General features: G+C 37.1%; 1 protein-coding gene across 4 annotated transcripts in view; it reads right to left on the bottom strand.

Annotated features, from left to right (window-relative positions):
• The window catches only part of RIMS2 (regulating synaptic membrane exocytosis 2), a gene marked incomplete at its 5' end in the record, with an annotated part of 310,377 nt that overhangs the window by 50,928 nt on the left and 233,685 nt on the right, over nt 1–25,764 (bottom strand). For 3 of the 4 annotated variants that reach the window (XM_081953026.1, XM_081953023.1, XM_081953024.1), the window contains 2 exons: nt 1,518–1,690; nt 23,981–24,081. In XM_081953026.1, coding sequence (XP_081809152.1) covers nt 1,518–1,690; nt 23,981–24,081 — 274 coding nt within the window. Of the gene's footprint in view, nt 1–197; nt 296–1,517; nt 1,691–23,980; nt 24,082–25,764 lie in introns of those variants that run through there. The other variant, XM_081953025.1, reaches the window with a different exon arrangement.

The following is a 25,764-nucleotide window of genomic DNA, read 5'->3' as shown; positions in this document are numbered from 1 at the left end:
AGGTTGAGAACCACTGCTATACAAAATGGGCAACATTTCTGTAATTTGTTATTTATTTTGTAAAATAATTTAACAAAATAGAACATTGGTTGACTATTAAAATAGTAAGCTAAAATGTAATGATGGATACAAAAAGGAAACACAAAGATGCTACTGCAAATGATAGAACCCTCTAATAAATGGAGATCTAATTTTACCTGAGATCATCCTGTGAGTATCTCCTTTGCAAATCCTCTTTATTGCTTGTTTCTGTTCCTTCCTCAGTTATCTCCTCTTGGGCCCCTTCATCCTCTTCTGCTTCTTTATCTTCCTCATCACAGTTCTTTGTCACCTCCTCCCCTTCCCCCTTTTCATCATCTTGTTCATCCAACTTTTCCTCCAGTTCCTGATTCTCCTCTTCTTTCTCAAGGAATACTTCCCCATCCCCTTCCTCCCCTCCCTCTTTTCTTCCCTCGTGTGATCTTCCGAGGGTAACAAAAATTGAGGAAGCATGCAAGCAAATGAAAAAGAAGACAGAACCCAGTTAGGAAAGCAAGACAGAATCAAAACCTTTACTGAACTGAGGGTGGGAGAGGACAGCCACAAAATAAATACTAAATGGCAATGATGAGGGGGGGGGGGGAAACATGCACTCAATTCTATGAACTAATTAAGATAGACTCTTACTATTTTTAAGATCAGAAATGGCAAGAAGTCTGTACAATAACATAAATGACAAAAATATCTATATAACCTGTTTCCCTGAAAATAAGACCTTCCTGGATATTAAGCCCAATTGGGCTTTTGAGCACATGCGCTAAAATAAGCCCTCCCCTGAAAATAAGCCCGCCCCAAAAATAGTGCAACACAGCAACAGCCATGAGGTGATCACACTCGCCGCCTCCTGCACCTCAAAAATAATAAGACCTACCCAAAAATAAGGCCAAGTGCTTATTTCAGCGGGTCAAAAGAAAATAAGACCCTGTCTTATTTTCGGGGAAACACGGTAGATATTCTTTTAAGATTCAGGGAAAAATATTTATGAATCTTTCTGCATGTGTTGTACACAAATACACATCTGTAATACTGCTCTATGGCTTTGTGAAATTCATAACAACTACCAACATTAAATATTATATTGGAGGAATCTGAAGGTGCATACAGCTGTACACATAATGAAGGCATCATGAGCTCTTCACATGGAAGACAATTTGGCTCTCTACAATCAGAATTAAAGCAGGCCTATTTTAGCAACATCCTAATGAGGTTTACATTACCATACTGTATATTTATGAAATGTAGTCATTAAGATCCATACATGACTTGCTATTATAATACAGAACATTTATTTTAAATTGTCCTATGGTGTGGAGTTTTAGTAAACAGTTTGTTTTGAAAGTAAGTAACCTACTTTCAAAGAACATAAACGAATACAGACGGCTACACTGAAATTTCAGAAAGTGTACTGGAAGAGATAGGTACTGGGATCCAGCTCAATTCATGGAAAATAAAATTAAAGCAGACCTGTAGTTTCTTACCTAATTTTCTTGTTTCCTCTTGGCCGTTCTGATTGCACAGACATGTAACTAGTGCTGCTAAAACGGGATGCACTGCTGGTCCTCGAGACTGCTGATACATCGCTGACATCACTGTCTGAAGACTTGTTGGAGACATTATCAGAGCCCCGTTGAGGGTCCCGCCCAGGACGATACTGTAATACAAAGGAACTATGATGTTCAAGGTAGCCTTAAAGGGATCTTGTTCTTTTAATAATTCACTATGCAGGCTTTTTATTTGTCTACAGAGGGTAATTATTATTATTTTAAAATCTCAATATTCCCCAATAGCGAAGATTTAGCTTACTTAAAAAATCTCAAATAATTTTTCTTTAATGTGCTCAAAGCAGTTTGTGTGGTGTAAAAATGCAATCAACAGTAAAATAACATTACACAAATATTTTTTAAAAAGAAGGCTATTTTAAAGTGTATGAAGGCCTGCAAAATCTGAACCAATGTCTGTACCAATATAAAATTCTTTTTGCAAATTTTTTCATACATTTCATAAAAACTGAGACAGTGTTTTAGGTTATCATTGTCATCACCCAACAGTGAGATATAACAATCAGGGAAATTCATATTTAGTTGTAACAGGGATATTACGAACTATCTCAAAAATGTTGCCAGAGTTTTTATTCTTTGTTTTAGCTTTAACTTTACACAAAATATAGAATAAATCAGGGGAGGTCTGCCACGGGTTTGCCCAGTTTCGGGAGAACCCACACCTAGTGTTATGGCGTTTCTGGCTTTTGCAGGGCCTCCGGAGCCTGGGGGAAGCAGTTTTCGCCCTCCCAGAGGTTTGAGGAAAACCTCCGGAGCCTGGGGAAAGCAAAAACACCCACTCACCCACTCACATGGTGCAAGAGGCCGACTAGGCCATGTCCACCACGGTCACGCCCATCCAGCAACCGGGCAGAAAACCCATTGCTGAAATTTTTGAACCCCACCCCTCGATTAAATAGTTGTCAACTTTAACATAAAGGTCTTTGTAAGTCGGATGGTTTATATCTTATCTTGTATGCAACCAACCAATTTAATTTATTCTATAAACCACAGTTTAATTTAATTTAATTTTATTAAATTTATAGATCGCCCCCTCTCCCCGAAGGGACTCGGGGCGGTGTACAGACCACAATAAAACAATATACAAATTAAATATTTTTAAATACCCATAAAACAGATTAAATAAAAGGCTGTACAGTATAGTTAAAAATTAAAACAACCTAAAAAATCTACCCCTAAAAATTTAAAATACAGGCTAGAGGGACACAGAACTACAGTTAGGCCAGGCCAGCTAAGTTGAACAGGTAGGTCTTAAGTTTCTTACGGAAGGAGCGGAGATCAGTCTTCATTCTAATATCGGGGGGGAGGTCATTCCAGAGGGTCGGGCCCATCACAGAGAAGGCCCTACTCCTGGGTGTCGCCCGCTGGCACTGTCTAGTGGACGGCACCCGGAGGAGTCCCTCCCTGTGAGAGCGAATCAGCCACAGGGATGTATGGGGCAAAGTTAAACAAATGTGTCCATAAAAGATTATATTAATTTTTACAGCAACGTATCGCAATAAATGGGCATTTGCATTCAAGCTCTGTATCTTAAATAATATATACCTTATTATTCTATGGAACTGCATTCATTATATTAGGATTGGTGAATACCTTTTCCCCAAACACATTACAATATGGCAGTACCAGATGGCTGGAGAATTTACAAAGAAAGAACTAAACCGAACAGCAGATAAGTCGTTCTTCTGATTGTTTGAAACATTTGAGTTTCTTGCTAGGTAATGTATTGAGAGAGACTTATGAAATCTAGAAAACTGTAGGAATGTCAGAGAAACTGTTTTGGTAACAACGGAAGGGCAACCAATGAAGATAATAACCTGCTAATTCCTTTCCCGGAGTTAATTTGTGAAACATGTTGCAACAACATTTTGGGATAACTTTAAAATGAGAAATTCGATTAGCTAACAAAGATTCATGGCTGGCATATGGGCCATATTACCAATTTCCATGTTTACAGGCAGTTCATCTTTATGCCAGATGTTAAAATATACAAAAAGCCTGATATTGATTTTAATCAATGATATTAACTCTTCTTGATTCTAATAATATTGTTTTTATAATTTTATAATTTTGAATTTAGAACCATACTAAGTCTTGTGTAGAGAGAAAGTGACATAAATAAATCCATAGCAGTAAAGAAAAAGCATGAATTTTAGAAAGAAAGGCAATGTTAAATATTTTCACAACCTCTAATTTAGTAATGCTAATAAAACATTTGAAAGAATTAAAAAATAGGAAATTATTTTTAAATTTCTTTAAAAAATAAATTATATTTACAGCATTACATTGTATTATATTTGTATTGTATTTAAATGTGTTTTAATGTGTACTTTCTGCACACACTCTGCATGGCAGGGAGAATTTAAACTCAAAATTATATATAATATAAAAGTATAAACTAAACGGTTACTATGCACAGATATAAAATATATATTCTAAAAATTAACAAATTGTTATAAGAAATTGGAGAAGAATTCACTTTAGAAATGAAATAAAAAATTCAGAGAATAACAAATGATTAATGGGATAATTTTTTATTCTATTACTAAAAGTTCTAGACCAACCTTTCCCATTCTAAAAGCTGACTAGAATGAAGGTATATTTAGATATATGAATTTAAGATCTAGATTTAGATTACTTTCTACTCCAAAACATTTATAGTACAAGACAAAATAAAAATATGAGATATTGCATTTATTTAAAAAAAAATTAATGCAACTTCCACTTGTTTGCACTCAACAGGATTTTGACCAAACAAGGCAGTTTTTCAAAACTTCAAGAAATGTTAGACCGGTTTCTATACATTAGGAAATATGCATTTTTAAAAACAATGTGAAGGAAAGATGCTTATCTGGTTTCTTTAAATATTCTCATAGCAATTTAATTTCTAAGCTCTTTGGTATTTTTTCTGAAATGTGCAGAGATACACTGTTTTCAATAGTCTGAATTCAAAACATGTATGTTCAGCTCAGTAAACAGTCAATACTGATATTCATACTGATATTCATTTTATCATCTGCTATAAATCTTGTATGCTAAACCATAAATAAACCATATATAAATCATATATGCTTCTAATCAGTTTTCATTCAGTTCGCATTTATTGGACTGGTTCCAAACTTATATTATAAAAGAGAGCATCATGAAATAATAGAGCTGACTGTAGTAATAATTATAATAGACCCACAGGAATCAGTATTATTTTTAATCCATTAATTTGAGTCCATTATCTTCAAGAAACTTTAGTTTAAGCTTCTTAAACTTAGTTACCACATATTCAGTAATCATTAATATTTGTTGTTTGTCATTTTCCATATTTCTTCTGAATGTGTTCATTATATCATATATACCTCTGAAAGAGAAATGTATTATTTAATGTTCCGAAGACAGAAATTACCAGTTAAATTTGTTCTAGCTAAAAAGATATTTTTTTAAAAAATGTATTTTTAATAACAAACGTACTTGAAGCATTTCTTGCTTTTTGCTAAAAACAATTCATGCTTTATCTGTATATATTATTTCATGTTTTCTTAAACCTGGATTAAAGCTGTTTAAACAGCATCTGGGAGTCCTATCATTATTGCAGATATTTAGTAAAATACAGTTAGTCCTTATAACCATTTGTTTAGTGGCAATTTGAAGTTACAGCAGCACTGAAAAATTATAATCATTTTTCACACTTATGACTATTGCAACATCCCCACCATCACCTGATTAAAATTTGGATGCTTGGCCTGTATTTATGACGGTTATAGAGTCCCAGGGTTATGCGATCACCTTTTGTGACTTATAGCAAGCAAAGTCAATGGGGAAGCCAGATTCATTTAACAACCATGTTACCAACTTAACAAGTTCAGTGATTCACTTAACAACTGTGGCAAGAAAGGTTGTAAAATGGGATAAAAATCACTTAACAACTGTCTTGCTTAGCAATGGAAATTTAGGATTCAATTGTTGCCATGAGTTGAGGACAGCCTGTTATGGGATCCAATGTCATGGGAGTATCTGAAACTGATAGGAAACATTACAAACTAGAAACAGTTAACTACCCTGATTCCAAGTGCTTATTTCGGAGGTCAAAAGAAAATAAGACCCTGTCTTATTTTCGGAGAAACATGGTATTAGTGTTTGAAGGCAATAAAAATCAGGAAATACCAGCAACTATATTGAAGTGGATCAACACTCTTTGAAAGGGGTGAGGGACAGAATTATACAAACAGAAACTATATATTGGCATATGGGTCAATTTGGGTCAAAGAGGCCATCTACATTTCGTTTGAACAGCCCTCTTTCAACAGGAGGAGGGGATACAACACTACCTATCTTTTGTTTACAACATAATCCTTTCAGCAGTTCCAAGAAGGTTCCACACCCATTTGCAGTCTTTGGGTGATTCTTGAAGTACAGATAAACCTCCAAGTGGCCTCAACAGCTCTCAAAGAGTCCTAATGACCAGAGGACCACAAGGAATATACATAAATCCTTCCATCCTCCACCCTTCAATCAGAACCGAAGAAGCTTCTTGGAGGAGAAGCAAAACGTCTTCAAGGAAAAAGAAAGTCCAATTGCCTTTTGAAAAAAAGCACCTTTGGGCCTATCCTGCAGAATTAAGTTTCTCAATGAATTCTGAATGAAAATTCACAAAAAGTGACAAGGAATAGTCTACTAGTAACATTTTGCCTTTTTGGTCAGAAAATATACATAATTGTAAACAATTTTTGAATCACAGCTTCTTTTTTTCACAGATGGTTACTTTGGAATAATTTGGGATAACAAACAACTTTTTTTCTGAATCATTTATGTCATAGAACCTTTTCTCTTGAGAACCTTTTATTTTTATATGCCACCAAAAGCCAGAGTATTCTAATATTTATTCTAATTCTAATATTAATATTGCTTAGCATGTTGAATGATAGCCAGCAAATATGTGTATTTCTTGATAATAGAATAATATTTCAATTTCTTTTCTCTTTTTTTTTGTGGATGTCCCAAGAAATATTATTTTGCTTTTTTTGTTGTTGTCATTATTCATTTTGTTTGAAGGGCTATATTGTGCTTGGTCCTCCATTCTTATGGTAACTTTTCCTGTTTATTTATCCCAAGAACGTTTAGAACTGATTTTATACCAAAAATACTTTTGATCAACATTTGCAAGTCTTTCTTTCTGCTCCAACACTGGAAGTTTTTAAGAAGATGTTGGATAACCATTTGTCTGAAGTGGTGCAGGGTTTCCTGTCTAAGCAGGGGGTTGGACTAGAAGACCTCAAAGGTCCCTTCCAACTCTGTTATTCTATTATATTCTTTTGCCTCATAAGGCAAGCCAGATAACATTTTTCCCTTCAACTTCTTACTACAAATCTGGTATTTTTCATTTTAGAAAACTTCTTTTATCACTTGTACAAGATGACTTCACAATATATCTCATTGCACCTACATTTTTAATTACCATACTTTTCAGAGTATAAGATGCACCAGAGTATAAGATGCACCAAGATTTTGAAGAGGTAAATTTAAAAAAAAGGTTTTTGAACTCTGTAGGCCTCCCAAATCCTCTGCACATCTCATTTTTTGTGAAAAACGGGGCCTGCAGAGAGTTTGAGAGGCCTGCAAAGTGCTCCTGGGGGCTGCAGGGGGGGTATGGTAGTGCAAAAACAAGCAAAAAACGTCTCCCTCTTTTTGGGGGGGAAAGGTGCGTCTTATACTCCAAAAATATGGTAGTTACAGAAATGAAGAGAAACTTTTTGTGAAAAAAAGGATACTTTAGTCTAAACTAATAAACTGATAATTTAATAAATAGGAAAATTGCCTAAACTAATTGTTTAGCAGATAATTTATGATGACATATGCTTGTGGGGGAGGGGGATTGCAATTAAAAAATGTATTTAGCTAGGCTAAAATTTCAGGGGAATCTATCACTATTTTCAATGCACACATAAGACTTCATTTCTAGCCACTGGGATATACTATATGATAGAAGAAAAAACAGATACAGAAGCACAACAGCACACACATGAAGATGTTGTGACAGATGATTGTTGGAAAAATGAAACCTGTTTTCCTTCTTCCTAGATAACAGTAACAAGTTTACTGAGCTGAGGAAGAGATATTGTATAAAGCAAGACAGCTTAGAGGAGCCCATCCATAGGGAAGTTAAATAACCATGTGATGGATGCTACTGTCACTGATGCTAGTGGTGGGGAAAAGACTGAACCCTAAGAAGTAATTGTGAAGGTCTGTGTGTCTTCCTAATGATCCATTTCAATAAGATTAGTAACTGACCCAAAGAAATTTGATGTGAATAAAGTAGTAAAGGTAAAGCCAGACAAAATCGAAATCCTTTGTACAAAGAGTCTATTACTATACAGGAAAAAAGACCGTTCTAATTAAATTTTCCTTTAAAACAAGAATGACTTGGGAGATTACTATTAAATGATCAGCTATTAATTAAAGCATTTAATTTGCATAAATAAATAAATAAAATTGATTTTGCATTACTTTGAGGTAGATCATTGCTTTCCATCTTGGTAGAATCTGACAAGATCACAATCCTGCATATATTAGTAATGTCTTAATGTAATTACTATAATGTATTTTATTTCAAACTGAATTAAAAGCAATTCAAAATTTTCAATTCAGGTATCACATGGCATCTTTATTTTAGCTACTGCTGGGGTTACTAGTTCACCTACAAGTACAATTCAAATTGCAGAGCATTACTGCTAAAGATATATACAGGACAAGATACTTACAGGGCTATTACTCTATCAACCAAGTATTTAAAACCCTTGTATATACCTCAACACCATGACTGTGCCTGACAGAGCATTATGTAAGGTCAGCTGCTTCTTCACCTATATTCCATCGGAAATTGAAAATTCTCTTTTAAACCAGCATTGGATTATGTTGTCACTTAAGATCAATTATGGATCATGAACTTCTGTTCCTTATTTCTCCTTCTATTTCATAATTAATGCAGTGATGTGTTTTAATGATTTAACATTGCATGTATATTTTAATACTTATCAGTTTCTTTCAGCAGCTATTTTAAGCAAAGAAAAAAGGAGATTATTTGCCTTTTAAACTTCTGATTATAAAAATTTTGGGCGGTATATAAAAGTGAAGCATATTAAACAACAAATCCCATAGTAGCATTAAATTATAAACTGCCACCCAAGATTTTTAAAGCATTTATTTTAAAAAAATACACAATGAAATATTGTTACAGGTCAACTAGAAAAGATATTTTTAAAGCATTCTTTAAAGTGCAAATAGCAATTCTAGTACCTCAGAAAAAGTCAGCCCCACCCTGGAGACAGACCTACCCAGTTAATCTGAGTAAATTGTAAAAATTTTGCAGGAAGAGGCGTCTTAGCTAAATGTAAGTAAATACAATCAATAGTTGGCATTCAATAGGTTGGGCTGATCTACCATGTACCTGTAAAGTATCAAAAGTGATTCACAAATCTAGGATGAAAGATTTTAAATTATTTTGACAGAGCAACCTAATATTGAGAACTTTTTAGAATGGGATGTCATCCAACAAAATCTTAAACAGGATAGATTGGATTGTACCCGGATATATGATTTTAGCTACTACGGAGATCAGTTACATGTTGTAGTTGTATGTTAACCTAACTTGCTTTTGCCTTTTGATATTAACACAGGACAAAACATAATAAGCTTGCTATCTATAATCGTTGACTAAGTTTTCAGTCTACCCTCCGAGATGGACCTAGACATACTGGTATGTCAAAGAAACATTTATCGGACTTTGTGTCTATTACATTTTAAATGCTGGGGGGGGGGGAGAATCTGCAGGTATTTTTTTAAAAAAATCATTCTTGATAGTTTACCATTCATATGAATCAATCAAAAGATATCTATAGCAGTGGCCCCCACCTTTTGGGCACCAGGGACCAGTTCTGTGAAGAGAGGTTTTTCTGTGGAGCAGAAGGGTTTCATCTGCATCCAGTAGATGGGGCAGAAGGGTTTCATCTGCATCCAGTAGATGGGGCTTTGTTTCTTTGCACTGCCTGGTTTCTGGCCTACGTGGTCTATTGCCAGTCCACCGACAGGGGATTGGGAACCCCTGGTCTCTAGTATGGTTCTTTTGATCTTAAACATTCAATCTCCACTTTTCTTTTTTATGAATGTACAGATTGGGAGTAAAGGACATGAGAAGAGCCATGATGGCACAGTGGTTAGAATGTAGTATTGCAGGCTAATTCTGCTGACTGCTGGCAGTTTGGCAGTTCGATTTTCACTGGTTCAAGGTTGGCTCAGTTTTCCATCCTTCTCAGGTCGGCAAAATGAGGACCCAATTGTTGGGGACAATATGCTGACTGTAAACTGCTTAGAGAGGGCTGTAAAGCACTGTGAAGCGGTATATAAGTCTAGGTTCTATTGTGATTGCTATGTGATTCATGATACTCTGCTTCCATCTGAAAACAAGTGAAATGCTTTCTAGAATCTAAAATTTATTTATTTATTTATTTTATTTTATTTAATTTATAGACCGCCCCCTCTCCCCAAAGGGACTCGGGGCGGTGTACAGACCACAATAAAACAATATACAAACTTAGATAATTATAAATACCCATTAAAACAAATTATATGGTAGGCTGTACATTATAGTTAAAAATTAAAACAACCTATAAAATTTATCCCTAAACATTTAAAATTTAAAATACAGGCTAGAGGGACACAAAAGTTACAGTTAGGCCAGGCCAGCTAAATTAAACAGGTGGGTCTTTAGTTTGTTACGGAAAGAGCGGAGATCGGTCGTTATTCTAATGTCGGGGGGGAGGTCATTCCAGAGGGTCGGGCCCATCACAGAGAAGGCCCTACTCCTGGGCGTCGCCCGCTGGCACTGCCTAGTGGACGGCACCCGGAGGAGTCCCTCCCTGTGAGGGCGAATCGGCCGCAGGGATGTATGGGGCAGGATGCGATCCCGCAGGTAGCTAGGTCCTGAGCCATGGAGCGCTTTAAAGATGATAGTCAATACCTTGAAACGCACCCGAAAAGCCACAGGTAGCCAGTGCAGCCCGCGCAGGAGAGGTGTTACATGGGAGTATCTGGTACCTCCCATAACTGCCCGCGCAGCCGCGTTCTGGACCAACTGCAGCCTTCGGGTGCATCTCAAGGGAAGCCCCATGTAGAGAGCATTGCAATAGTCCAGTCGGGACGCCACCAGTGCATGGATGACTGTGCGCAGGACACCCCAGTCCAATAGGGGGCGCAATTGGCGCACCAAGCGAACCTGGTGGAACACCCCCCTTGCCACGGCCGTCACATGGTCATCCATTGACAGCCGGGCAGCCAGGAGGACGCCCAAATTGCGCACCCGCTCCACGGGGGCCAGCTGTTTGCCCCCAATGGCCAGTGATGGAACCCACTGGTTGAACCGGGGTGCCGGTAACCACAGCCACTCCGTCTTGTAGGGGTTGAGTTTGAGTCTGTTACTGCCCATCCAGATCCGTACGGCCTCCAGGCACCGGGACATCATTTCGACGGCCTCGTTGGGGTGGTTCGGGGTAGATATGTACAGCTGAGTATCGTCAGCGTACAGATGGTACTCAACCCCAAAACCGCAAATGATCTCACCCAGCGGCTTCATATATATGTTGAACAGGAGAGGCGAGAGGACCGACCCCTGCGGCACCCCACAAGTGAGCGGCCTCAGGGTCGACCTCTGCCCCCCGTCAGCACACATTGCGCTCGGCCAGAGAGGTAGGAGGAGAACCACCGCAAAACGGTACCCCTCACCCCCAACCCCTCTAGACGGCGCAATAGGATACCATGGCCGATGGTATCAAAAGCAGCCAAGAGATATAATAGGACCAGGATGGAGGAACAACCTCCATCTCTGGCCCTCCAGAGATCATCCACCAACGTGACCAAAGCTGTCTCTGTGCTGTGGCCAGTCCGGAAACCGGACTGGCGCGGGTCTAGATAATCAATTTCATCCAAGTGGCGTGGGAACTGTTGTGCCACCACACTCTCTTCAACCTTTGCCAAAAAGCAAAGGTTGGAGACAGGATGATAGTTAGCTAATATAGCTGGATCCAGGGAAGGCTTCTTGAGTAGGGGCCTCACCACCGCCTCTTTTAAGACGGCTGGCAAGAACCCCTCTCTCAAGGAGGCGTTGACTAACTCCTGGAGCCAGCCTCGTGTGACCTTCCAGGATGCCAGTACAAGCCAGGAGGGACACGGGTCCAGTAAACATGCGGTGGCTCGCAGTCGACCACGCAACCTGTCCATATCTTCGGCAGTAACAGAGTCAAACTCCTCCCAAGATGGTCCCTCAAGACTCGCCTCTGGCGCCCCTCCTAGACGACTGCAGGAATGACAAGGGTGGCATTTGGGATTCCTTCAAAACTGTAAATTCTGAGGAAATAACCCTATCCTCTATGAGAGGAGCATTGTCATTGTGGGCATGATCCTTCACCTTCCCGATTGGTTTGACCTACAGTCAAGAAAAATGGGAGTGGGTTTAAATGATTGCAAATTCCTTTGGGGGCAATAGTGCCAAACTTAAAAGTCAGTGGTGTGCCCCCTTCTCAAGACACTACCATTGAACCAGTTAATGTGGATGTTTAAATAAAAGTGGTTGAGAATGAGGTAGGATGTTAGTTACAGAAGATTGTGAATACTTAATGAGGAGCATTTGCTTTTCTGATACTGGAGCTATATCCTCATGCTTACCTATTGTCAAGTATTAAATACTAGAAAGCAATAATTAGTATTAATTTTTCAATTAAGTTTGGAATATACATACATAGCACCTTTTATTGAATTTTCCTGTAAAAACACTAAAACTCTGGTATCTCTGGAAATAATTGCTTTATGTTAGTTAGATACTTATGCAATGGAATATTATTATTCAAACTTTTTTCCCATGCCAAATTGACTCTATTTGTAAACTCATAGAAAAAGATGGTGTTATGGAAAAATTGATTGGAAGATTTACTTTTTTTCTTTATTAAGTTTTTGGTCAAATTTTGATCAAAATTCCAACAACTGGCAACTAGCTCTTATTTATGGCGGTTGCAGTGTCCTGAAGTCATGTGATCACCTTTTGTGACAAGCAAAGTCAATGGAGAAGCTGGATTCACCTAACAACTGTGTTTCTAATTTAACAACTGCAACAATTCACTTAACAACTGTTGCAACAAAAGGGTCATAAAATGGGGGGAAATTCACTTAACAATTTTCTTGCTTAGCAATAGCAATTTTGCACTCGATAAAGTTGTCCTTTGTACAGAACTACCTGTATAAAAATAAACAGTCTTTGGAAGCTTAATTTGATTGATCAGATTTTCTGTCCATATTTCTAAAAAGTGCTCCAAATAGGATCATTCTTGAGATTCATTATGTTATATAACCTAGTACAGTACATCATTCTTCTCAGCAATCCTACCCAAATTTGAAATTATTCTACATGTTAGATCGGGTAAAGGATAGGCACACTCAGGCTTAGGCAGCAACAGCTCTTTATTAACTCTTAAACAACTATGTACAATTCAGTGAAGGTTCAGTCTGACAGCAGCCCTTTTATAGGGAGCTGTCAGACCCTTCGACCAATCAGGTTGAATCTCTGTTCCCGCCGGAACAGAGGACCTTGGTGTAAACCATTGTAACTGACTCTGGTATCTAACACCCCTCCCCTCTTAGATGGGATCAACCGACTTGTGACGTAGTCACGCAGGTAGGCGTGCTTTCTGATGGCTCGCCCAGACCTGCGCTGTTCAGTTGGTGGGTGTTCTTCAGTCAGGTTGGACTAACCTGTTGACTCTGCAGCTTCGCCTGGTGGAAGCTTCTGGAACTTTTCCCAGACCACGGCTGGAGCTTCTAGAGCTGGTTTGCTCGGAGCTCACTGCGGGTTTGCACCGCTAACAGATAAGTGCCCCAGTACCATGCCAGTGTTAGATCGGGTAAAGGATAGGCACACTCAGGCTTAGGCAGCAACAGCTCTTTATTAACTCTGAAACAACTATGTACAATTCAGCGAAGGTTCAGTCTGACAGCAGCCCTTTAATAGGGAGCTGTCAGACCCTTCGACCAATCAGGTTGAATCTCTGTTCCCACCGGAACAGGGGACCTTGGTGTAAATAATTGTAACTGATTCTGGTATCTAACACTACAGTTCCAAAAAATAGAACTTAGACTGGCTCAAGACATTTTGCTGCTTGAGGCCAATCAGGCAATTACACTGCTACGTATCTATTTTACCATAATGTGGAACCAATGCCAATTAATTTATTTTAACACTTGAAACAGAAGATCCCATAAACATTTCTATTCAGACCTTACAATATAATTAAGTGACATATTAAATAACTAAACAGTTTCTCCTTACTTTTCAAGACATTCAAAAATTGCTGCTAGAAGTGACTGATCCTTCTTTAATAGAAGCATAAAATAAATTTTACTTTCAAGGTAACTTGTCTTTGCTGGAAGTACCACCCAATGCAGCTGGAAACAAATAATATTAAACATATGTATGATCTTCATTGTCATTATACTTAAACACAGCGTAATTGGTTATATATAGATATAGATATAGAAAGAAACCTTAAAATATATTTTTAAGCTTTATCTAAGTGAATAGCTATTCCCTTGTCAAAATTGACAAAACATGTGCAAGCTCTGAATACCACATTGTGTATATGCGAAGACATTTTTGTTGTTATTAACTTCTAGCAGTTGTTTTTTATATCTACGTATCACATTGGCATAAACAAATTTCTTTTCACAAAAAATATAGTCTATAACAGAAACATTTCTGTGTCTCACATTTCTTCAAACCTGAGCCCTGAAAGTTTCCAAAATATTGTAAAAACCTAGTAAAACAAACAATACTCTTTTTTCCAACTGCACATGTGGTTTTCAGGTCTGAAATTTAGATAAATTTATATCAGTATCTTATCATTAATTGTCAAACAAGAAAACTGTCAGTATAAAATCTTTCATTTGTGGTCATAGTTTTTTTGAAATATGATAATGTAAAAAAGCAGCAGAGAATTGTAAGCTACGTGAAATATGTTTACAATACTATAGGTAAAGGTTCTACTCGCAGATGCGTGCTAGTCATTCCTGACACTAGAGGGCAGTGCTCATCTCTGTTTCAAAGCCGAAGAGCCAGCGCTGACCAAAGACTTCTCCGTGGTCATGTGGCCAGCATGACTAAACACCAAAGGCGCACAGAACACTGTTGCCATCCCACCAAAGGTGGTTCCTATTTTTTCTCTTTTTATTATTATATACATTTTTTTAATTTTTAATTTTCAAAACAGACACAACACAAAGAATCCTCCTTCTTTACATACTGTAGAAAGTGTATCAATTGGTTACAAAAAACTTTCGTGCATCTCTTCCACAGTCATCAACCATAATTCATATTAACTCAAGTATTTTAACTCAGATATATTTATACATATTACCATCATACTATCCCCATTATCATTTGACTATAATTGTTTAAATGTCTATCATAAAATATATCAAGATTTAAGACATAACCACATACTGGCATTTCATTTGCTATTTCTAACATCCTCCAATAACACTGAATCCTTATGGCCTATTCTGGCTAAACATCCATAATATTTAGTAACAAAAATTTCTAATCCTCCATTCCAAATCACTGTTTACAATTTACACCCACTTTCCTTATGTTGTACCCATGCATATATATATATATGTTGTTATCATTATCCCTCCTTTATTTGACTGTGTCCTTTATCATAACATTTTCCCCCCAATAAACAAAACTTAACTAAATCTAACTAAGTTCTTTTTTATTAACCTTTATATATAACCAAAAAAATTCTAATCTTCCTTTCATAGGTACCATTCAATATTCATATCCAATTATTACTTATCATAGCAATAAATATGTATACATTATTATCATTATCAATTATTTATTTAACTATATCTATTGTCACTAAATTTCACTAAGTTTAACTAGTTTTAGATCATACCCTTTCATCTATCAACCTGTTTAGGTCCAATTGGACCACCCAGCGGCAAAAGTATTGGCTGCGGTCTCGGAGGATCAAGACCGCAGGTCCATATCGTCGCGACGTTGGCTCCTCCTCCCTTTGTTTCCTATTTTTTCTACTTGCATTTTTTTACCTGCTTTCGAACTGCTAGCTTGCCAAAAGCTGGGGAAAATAACGGGAGCTCACTCCGTTACGTAGTACTAGGAATGTCAACCTTTCTGATCGACAAGCTCAGCATCCTAGCCACTGAGCCACCACGTCCCTCTTATACTATTGTTTTAGACATAATATGTACAGTGAAATCAATGAAATCCTGGCATTCCAGCATCTGCTGTTGGAGTCTCAACTACTCTGAAAGAAATGTGGAGCCATCTCCTGGATAATAGCATTGTGCTTCTTAGGAAAGGGCCTTTGCGAGGCCACTCAAATACCCCCAGGCTAAAGCTGGCATAATTCATCCCCAACTTTATTTCAAGAAAATAAATCTATTTAGGTAAAAAATTCAGCAAAATTCCTTTCCTATCTCCAGCCATAGCTGGTATGTCCCAGTAAACTTTGTAAGTACAGATGAACTTCCCGAGTCCTGGTTTACCAGCAAATCATGTTTTGTTACCTTTGGTTTTTATACTTTATTAATCATTTGCTGTTTTCATAGAAATAAGTAATATTTAGATTCGCAGAGCAAAACAATATTTGTTTATATCCTATACAGGTAGTATTTGATTTATAGCCGTTTGTTTCGTGACCATTCAAAATTGCAACGGCACAGAAAAAAGTGACTTATGACCATTTCTCACTGTTGCAGCGTTCCCTTGGTCACGTGATTTACATTCAGATGCTTGACAACTGGTTCATATTTATGACGGTTGCAATGTCCAGGGGTCATGTGATCAACTTTTGTGACCTTCTGACAAGTAAAGTCAATGGAGAATCCATGTTAACTTAACAACCATGTTATAATGTAACAACTGCTGTGATTCACTTAACAAATATTACAAGAAAAATTGTAAAATGGGGCAAAAGTCACTTAACAGCATAAATTCTGTGTTCAATTGTGGTCATAAGTAGAGGACTACCTGTACTTATTACTCAAGGATAAAGAAATAAGATAAATTACTATTCTCAATTCCAAAGCATAGTTTTTTTCAATTCTAAACTCCAAAGTATATTTTTCAGAACTCAAAAATATATTTAGCTTAGCAATGACATATGCCCGTGATGGCGAACCTATGGCATGTGTGCCACAAGTGGCACGCGGAGCCATTTGTCAGGGCACGCAAGGCAGCTGAGTTCACCTTTTTAAAAGCTATTTTTCGCCTTCCCCAGGCTCCAGAGGCTTTATAGGAGCCTGGGGAGGGCGAAAAGAGCCTCCCCCGCCCCCCCGGAGGCTTCAGGGACTGTCCAGAGGCTTCCCTGAAGCCTTCGGAGCGCTTAAAACCACCCTCCGAGCAAACTCCGGTTTGCTCGGAGGGTGGTTTTAAGCGCTCCGAAGGCTTCAGGGACCGTCCGAGGCTTCCCTGATGCCTTCGGAGCGCTTAAAACGACCCTCCGAGAAACCCGGAAGTCACTTCCGGTTTGCTCGGAGGGTGGTTTTAAGCGCTCCGAAGGCTTCAGGGAAGCCTCCGTACAGTCCCTGAAGCCTCTGGAGGGCCTCCGGGGGGTCGGGGGAGGCTCTTTTCGCCCTCCCAGGCTCCTATAAAGCCTCTGGAGCCTGGGGAGGGCAAAAAATGTAAAAATGGGGGGGTCGCGCGTTGTGCGCGCATGCACACTGGGGGAGTCGCGCGTTGCATTATGGGTGCAGCACGCCCACACTCGACCCCCCTGCGCTCCCCCCACTTTTGGCACGCGAGCCAAAAAAGGTTCGCCATCACTGACATATGCTGAGAAAAAATATTCTAGAAATACAACATTTTTCTTCAATTTCTATTACATTGGCTTGTATTTCCAGATCTGTCCCTAAGATATCTAAATTACTTAAATCTTCTAGTATATTCAAAATTACATTCATGCCTCTCTGATTAGGTATCCTATCTGCATTCTAGTTTCTTGACAAAATATTAGTTGTCATAAATAACACATCCTTTATAATAACAATTTCTCTGTTGATGTTATAGGCGGAAGAAATAACCTTGAGGAACAGCCTCAACCAAGAAAACATAAAATGAATCTGAGTAGGGGGCAGAAGGGTAATTTGAGAGTGTCTCAGATATGACTAAAGTGGGGGAGGAGGAAAGTGCATTCAGACTTGCATGACTCTGTTCCTAAGACCTTATAATAAAAGTAGCATCAGCTAAACTGTTCCCCCCCCCCCCAAACGAGCAAAAAGTGGCCTGTTTTTTTGTGAAAACAGGCCCATTTTTGTTTTTTAAAAAGGGCATGCTAGCCCTTAGGAGGCTTATAGAGTGATCCTGGGGGCTGGGGAGGCAAAATTGAGCAACAAAAGGCCCATTTTTAAAATAATTTCTGCCCTCCCCAGCCCCCAGGAGCACTCTGAAAGCCCTCTAAAGGGAAAGCAGGGCCATTTTGATGAAGAGGGTGGGGTTTTGCTGTATTCAGTGTATAAGACGCACCCAGATTTTCAGCCTCTTTTTTGAGGGAAAAAGGTGTGTTTTATACTCTGAAAAATACCCTATTCCATAACATTCTGGTTAGCCAAATAGCTAAGTCTACTATTAAGTTGATATGTAACTGGTTAAAAAATCATAATCATGAATGATTCCTGACCAAACCAAAGGAAATTAACAAGTAGGATAATATCAATCTAATTATAATGTATTGCATTTGTAAGGTTACTGAATCAAAATAGATTCAATGTCAGATAAACACAGTAATCACACAGGAACACACAAATACCAACATGTTGGGGAAATACTCAAAAACAATTCTAAATACCGATCATCAATTATGTGGATTCTTCTGCAAGATTCAATGCTACCCTCTTCATTTTATTAATGACTTGAATTGAAGGAATCCTTATCAGATTTTCTAACACAATTTTTTACAAAACTAAAATGACATTCAATAAAATTCATATTAATAACTTTATTGTAATTCATCCAGAGAATGAGAAGTAAATTAAGATGTTGAATGTCTATGGAGATATACTATAGTTTAATTTCTTCCCATACAGCTACTGTGTAGCTTTCTCAAGAGAAGCCTTAAGTAAATGCCAGTTTTCCCAAAACTAATTTTGTTCAGCCAGTTTAGCCTAAAATTCTGCTTATAACAATGTTAGAATATTAGCTGATTCTATTTATAACAAGTGGAAATGTTCTGCTTTTTATTTTATGAAACAACTATTTCCAATGTCCAAAGAAAAGAAACACAAGACAATACTTTACAAAATAGAACAGAATTTCTAAACTAAAAAAACACATTGGAAGATGGTAAAGATAAGTCACTTGTTTTAATATTGTCAAGAAAACTTCAGCATTTCTATATAGATAAGGGCTGCAGCTATCTTTTTTGAAAGGGCAATTTTATTCATTAAATTTGTTGCACCTGTATGAGTAGAAATGCATAGAACCATAACCTTCGCAAATCAGTGGGAGTTTGCATGCAGATGTAGTGATTTTTACAGTAGAAACCTCTTTTGTACTATTTTGTTTTGCTGAAAAACCTTATTTTATGCTCAGAAGAATTTATTAGAATATAAAATAATAGGATTAAAAGAGGCCTTGGAGGTCTTCTAGTCCAACCCCCTGCCCATGGCAGGAGATCCTGTACCATTCTGGACAAATGAATGTTCAGTCTCTTCTTGAAAATCTCCAATGATAGGACATCCACAACTTCTGGAGGCAAGCCATTCCACTGCTAAATTGTTCATTAATTATTGATTAAACTTATATGCTACCCAACTCTAGATGACTTTTAAATAGTTTAAATGTAATATAAATAGAGATCTTAAATTTAAAAGTCGGTTAAAATAAAATGGATTTAGATGGAGAGAAAAGAAGCAAAGTAGGGGGAAGGTGGAGCGTTATCTTTAGACATATCCAAAATCCACACGCCCATTGGGACCCCAGGCTAGTTGACATAGCCATGTTTCAAGCCTTCTTGGAAGGCCAATAGGGTGGATGTGGTATGACATTCCAAAGGGCAGGAGCCATGGCAGAAAAGGCTCTTCTTCTGGACACTGCCAGCTGAAATTCATTGACCAATAAGGGCCACAGCGTGGCCCTTCTGCTGGGGGGATAGGCTAGTCCCATATTGGCAAGGCAGTTCCATAGATAGGCTGGATTCACAGATACTTTGAATTGGACCTGGAAGCAAACTGGCAACCAATACAGCTTGTAGAACAGCAGTGAAACATGGGCCATCCTAGGGCTTCAGGAAATGCCTATACAGATGTGTTTTGCTGTATAGAAGCGTCTGGATACTCTTCAAGAGTAGCTCCATATAAAGTGCATTGCAATAGGCCAAATGTGAGATGACCATGGCTTGAGTGAGTGCACGGACTCCCAATCCAGGAAAGGACGCAGCTGGGGCACAACACAAAGTTGCACAAAACCTTTCCTAGCCATGACTGCCACCTGTTCATTGAACAGGAGTCATGAGACCAGGAGAATCTCCAAATTATGCACCAAACCTATCTGGGATAGTGCCACAAATATTTGTGTGTGTGTGTGTGTGTGTGTGTGTGTGTGTGTGTGTGTGTACTGCTCTTACTGCCATGATGTAGGCCTTACAAGCATCTCTAAATCATGTCCCGTCGGCTTCATCCCTTGTTTTCCTCTAGCAGCACTCTAGATGTCTCTTAATTGTTTTCAGAACTCGTAGTTCCTCCATGATATAACCAATTCTATTCTTTTACTTTCACATAAAAGTCAGCAGAATTGCAGATGTAGGAATAAACCAACCACCAGATTTTGCTCTTGCTAAAATAAATGTAATCCTGAAATATTACTTTATATGCAATCCTTACTTCATGCATATGTAAAGAACCACATTCTTCGTGTTAATTCAATGAAATCATTAAATTTGATTAACACACGCCTGCAAAACTTGACTAGTTTAAATCAATTGATTTAATTTATTAAATTAAATATCCACAGACTTTTTTTTCAAATGTGCTCCTAAACAGATTAGATATCTGATTGCCTACAGAAGAAGCAATTTCAGGTTTAGCAAACAAATACAGTGTAAAAATATATCCTATAGGTTGGAATAATGATTCAGTCCATAAATGTCAGATCAGTAATGATTCATTCTAGATATGTTTCATCAATGTATTAGCCTCACATATATTCCAGCATGGTATTTATAATGTTTGGTCGTGCCACAGAGTACAGCAGAACTTGAAATCTCTTGGTAATCTCTGACTGTCATCTGGCCCATGGAGATGGGGATAGAATGAAAAATATGTTGTGATGTCAGGATGTAAGTATGAAAGTATCGAGATTTACGACATATATTTTCATTTTTAAATCATTATAGTACATAGCAGTCATCTGTGATAGAGTCTTTGCTCAAAGTGATAGAAGTGGAATTAGCTTCATCCACTGGAAAGAGGGAATGATTACTACTTTATATTTTATGTACAAAATGTGTATATCTAAAGATGTATATTTCATTTCTGCTTATGAGATTTATGAGCTAAGCCACTTTCATAATGTCTGAGGGTTAAGCTCTGTAAGAAATCTGTAAGAGTGTGCAAGCAGCAGAATATCAGAATATTGAAGCTTGTAACTTTCATGCATATGTAATGTAATTAGTCAATCAGTCAATTCTCAAATGTGTAATCATCCAAGATGTCCTACATAGCCAACTACAAAACTGGAATCCACACTATCTACTTTTCATTTTGATAATATTAATTTAATGTAGAAGAGTTCAATAATCTTAATGAGACCAGAACCTTAGTTGAACAAAAAAAAAAAAAAAGCATTTTGTGAAAGTCCACTGGCCATCTTAAAAGAAGGCTAAAAACTATCAGGCCCAAAACCAAGAATGCCACTTGCCAATTCTTCCAAGCTTTTATTGTTTCATAACTATAGCCAAAATTTTGCCAAAGTAAGAAGTTTGCTGATTTTATCTGTGGTGCCTTTGATGTAAGGGAGGAAGGCGATGCCGTTGTCCTGTTCTGTGTCTTGGTTTTTTTTTTTTTGGGGGGGGGGGAGTCTACCTTTGGATTAGGTTCATTCCAAAGAAAAACAATTACCAACCTAATCCAAAGGGAGACTCCCCCCCAAAACCAAGACACAGAACAGGACAACGGCATCGCCCTCCTCCCTTACATCAAAGGTACCACAGATAAAATCAGCAAAATTCTCCACAAACACAATATCAAGACAGCCTTCAACACTGACCAAAAAATAGCCAACATCTTAAGAAACCCCAAAGACAAAATCCAGCTAGAAAACCAAGGAGTCTACGAAATACCATGCAAAATCTGCCCTGCAACATACGTAGGACAAACAAACAGGAGAATAAATGCACGCATCGCAGAACACAAGAACGCAGTAAGAAAAAAAGAAAAAACTTCCTCCCTTTTCCAGCTACAAGACATGAAATTAATTTTGAAGGAACCAGGTTAATCTCCAAAACAGAACACTTCAACAAGAGAATAATTATGGAAGCTATCAAAATAGAGAAACACCCCAACAACATGAATAAACGTGACGATACCTCCCACCTACCAGACATCTAGAAACTAGCCCTAGTCAACAAACGAGCCCCACCCACCACCCAGGCCATTACAACATGAAACAACAATGTACACACAGCCAGCACCAATCAGCACCAATCTACCAATCATGATACAACCACACAACCAATCACTCCACTTATTGAAACAAAGCCAGCACTCCATACTCCCCCACCAAGATTTATAGAAAGAGGGCAGCTCCGATCACACTTTAAGCCCAAAACCCAGCCTGAAGATGGTGAGTGAGACCTCGCTGAAACGTTGCCAAGACAATCTCAATCTTATACGGGAAAAGACCCGACTACAACAAGACCAGCATATATATATATATATATATATATATATATATATATATATATATATATATATATATATATATATATATATATATATATATATATATATATATATATATATATATATATATATATATATATATATACACACACACACACACATGCATACATGTCAGCTACAAATCATTTGTATCAATATTTCTAAGATCATAATGAATATAAGGAAAACATTTGCTCATAATTTGCCACATAATGAACAGTCAAATAGTGCACTAATTTACTAAGAGTATATCAGTCTTTTTCTTAATCAAATTAGATGAATAAGCAGGACATAGTGTTACATTGTTTGACTAATGTTTATTGTGTTCCAACAGCAAGGTTAATACCATCAGCCAATCATTCTATACAGAATTCAACAAAATCTATCTATAGGGTTGCACAGAGCTTTGGATTGAGTCACAAAATGGTGTTGCAGAATGTATGAGGCACAAATGTAGCAGCAGTCTGCAACTCTTTCAAGAAAGTATGTCTTTTCCTAGAATTGTGAGTAGTTGCACAGAATACGTTATAGGCTACCTGGGGAAAATGTAGCTCTTCCAAAGAGCTAAGAAATTGAATTCCTCTGCATTTATCTTAATGGATGCCAAAGTAAATCCATATGCATCGGAGCAACTAAGCACACCTCATATTTATGTGTCAGATAGTAATCATCTGCTCACATCCGTAATACATTACACAAAGGATTGGATGTGGAAGCCCTCAATGTTGAATTACAAAATGAAGGTTTCAAGATATTTCCTCACACAAGGGTAAAGAATGGAGTATAAGGCTTTAACATTAACTTCAAATATTTATTTCATCATCATTTATGGGCTACTAAACTCATGGTTGATTACTGCACTTCACCACAAAATTAATTTGACATTTAATACTTTTAAAATGGACATTTGTTTAACATTCCTGGTAATTTCTAATCTTGGTAAACTAGCTCTTATTCACATAGAATCATGAAGAATTTGGCACAATTATTGATTTGAAAATGTCCCAGAATCTTTTAGCTCTAGCTATACACATTCCCATGGGAGAAAATACCACTGCAAGAGATTGTCTTGCCTTTTATACTTTTTGCAGAGAGCACCTTTTGAGTGCAAAGAAAGAAAGTGGGGTTTCTGTCAGAGAACAAAGCCAGATGATACTCTCAAAATCTTTGACCTTTGTAAGGGCTTTTCTAGAAGCTTAGGTAAGGGGAAAAGTAGAAACTGAAAAAGAATTCTTGTAGTCTAATTTACTTCCTAGTGAAAACATGCATATATCAGCATTGCATTCTTAATTACCGGTAAATATGCTACCCATGAAACAATTACTAGCATCTTACTGCCTCATCAAGTCAGACAATTACATATTTTGCTGTTTTTCAAAACAAAATGTCCTTGCCTTAGATGGATAATCTTGCTCCAGCCTGGAATCTGATCCTGCTACGTGTTTGTACTTGTTCATTTTCATTTGACGATTTCTTTCTTCAATATCCAGAGTACCTGTCAAATTCAAAATAAAACATGAATGTGTAATTCCAAACCAGTTTCAGTATTCTTAACCAAGACGGAGAACATTTAAGAATTATTCAAATATAACTTCAAATTAAATCTATGATTTTGTTTATGACGAGTAAGACAACTTCATTGCCAAATATCAAAAGACCATTATGAATGTAACAGTTTTAATTTCAATCATATAAGTTATGATATTTTAATTTAAAGTTAAGATTGCACATAAATTATCAAAGGGGGGAGGAATCAACGTCTTCTTATAAAAACAGCACATTAAAAAAGACAAGTTTGAAATCAATAACATATAATATCTACTATTCATCCATATCCTTTTAAACATCATAGAGAGACAATGTAGGCCTGGATAGCTTAATTGTAACATGACTAAGTATTTCTATTATTTTAAACACATTGGATTCTATTATTCATTCATTGAATCAATGATCTAATGACTTACTAGACATGGGTGATAATTCTGATAGCATGACTCTCGGAGGTATTCAGAGCTCTTGACAGAGCTAGATAATATCTGAAGAATCCCCCAAAGTGTCTTTTTAAAGATATTATATTCCTCAGATTCTTTTGAGATCATCAAATCTCATAAAATTTGCCAGTTCTTATGTGAGCTATTTTGAGCTCTGAACGGTAACAACTGAAATGCTGGGAAATTTTGGCTGGATTCTTTTTGAGATTTTTTTTTTAATAATGTACACTTTTATTTTTATTTTTTGTTCCCAGTAACTGACAGGTTTGCCAGTTCCTGATTTGGAACATGCTAGTATATCATGAATTATACATGTACCGTTTGCAAATCTTGAAAAATAGGTTGACTTTAATTTTCTAGAACTACTTCTTTAAGGATAAAACCTTTAAGCAGAAAATTGCTTCCCCCCCCCCCTTTCAGCTAATAAATAATATTTGGGAGCAAATGTCAAACAAAAGCAGGTGTAAGAGAACATTTTGAAGGAAATGCTAACAAAATATGCCAACAAAATGGCTACTTTAGCCATATCGTACAATTAACTAGTCTGGTCTAGATTAAAGAACACTACATAGTATTTGATATGACTTCCGTGCTAGCATGGAACAACAAAACCACAAAAGGCTTTGTGAACTCTATAAACAACATCAAAACTGAAATCTGCGAGAAGCAAGAGAGAATGAACAGATGAGGGCATTTTTCAAAATAGACTCCTTTTTTCTAAGCCATTAAACAAATATAGGAACCGCTGAACTACACCCAATATTCAATAATTGTAATTAAGAGAACTGCACATGTAATTTGCATATCAATCACAACTGAGCTCAGCATAATGTTTTCAAAATAATACATGTGCATAAATTAATAAACAGGACAACAGAATGAGGTCAAAGTTTTCAGGTGTAATATTAACTTTTAGAGGTGAATTATATGATTGTAAGATATAAACTGAATAGTGTTTTTTTCGAGACTAGAATCAACATTGGAAAATGTCTTTCGTGACATTATAGACAGATAATTAAAACAGTGACATTATGGTTTTTAGAGATCACAGATGATTTACCCAGTTCTTGTTCTAGCTGAATATTACCTTGGCTGCCCTTCGATTTATCTTTTCTACTTATACAAAACACTTTTTAAAGGTATATTATAGTCTAAATTTGATCATATCAGTTTTGTAAAAAGGCATT

The sequence above is a fragment of the Natrix helvetica genome (genome assembly GCF_964273705.1).
Source record: "Natrix helvetica genome assembly, chromosome: 4".
Classification (NCBI taxonomy): Eukaryota; Metazoa; Chordata; class Lepidosauria; order Squamata; family Natricidae; genus Natrix; species Natrix helvetica.
Note: the sequence above shows the minus strand (reverse complement) of the source record. Positions and strands in the feature narration are given on the sequence as shown.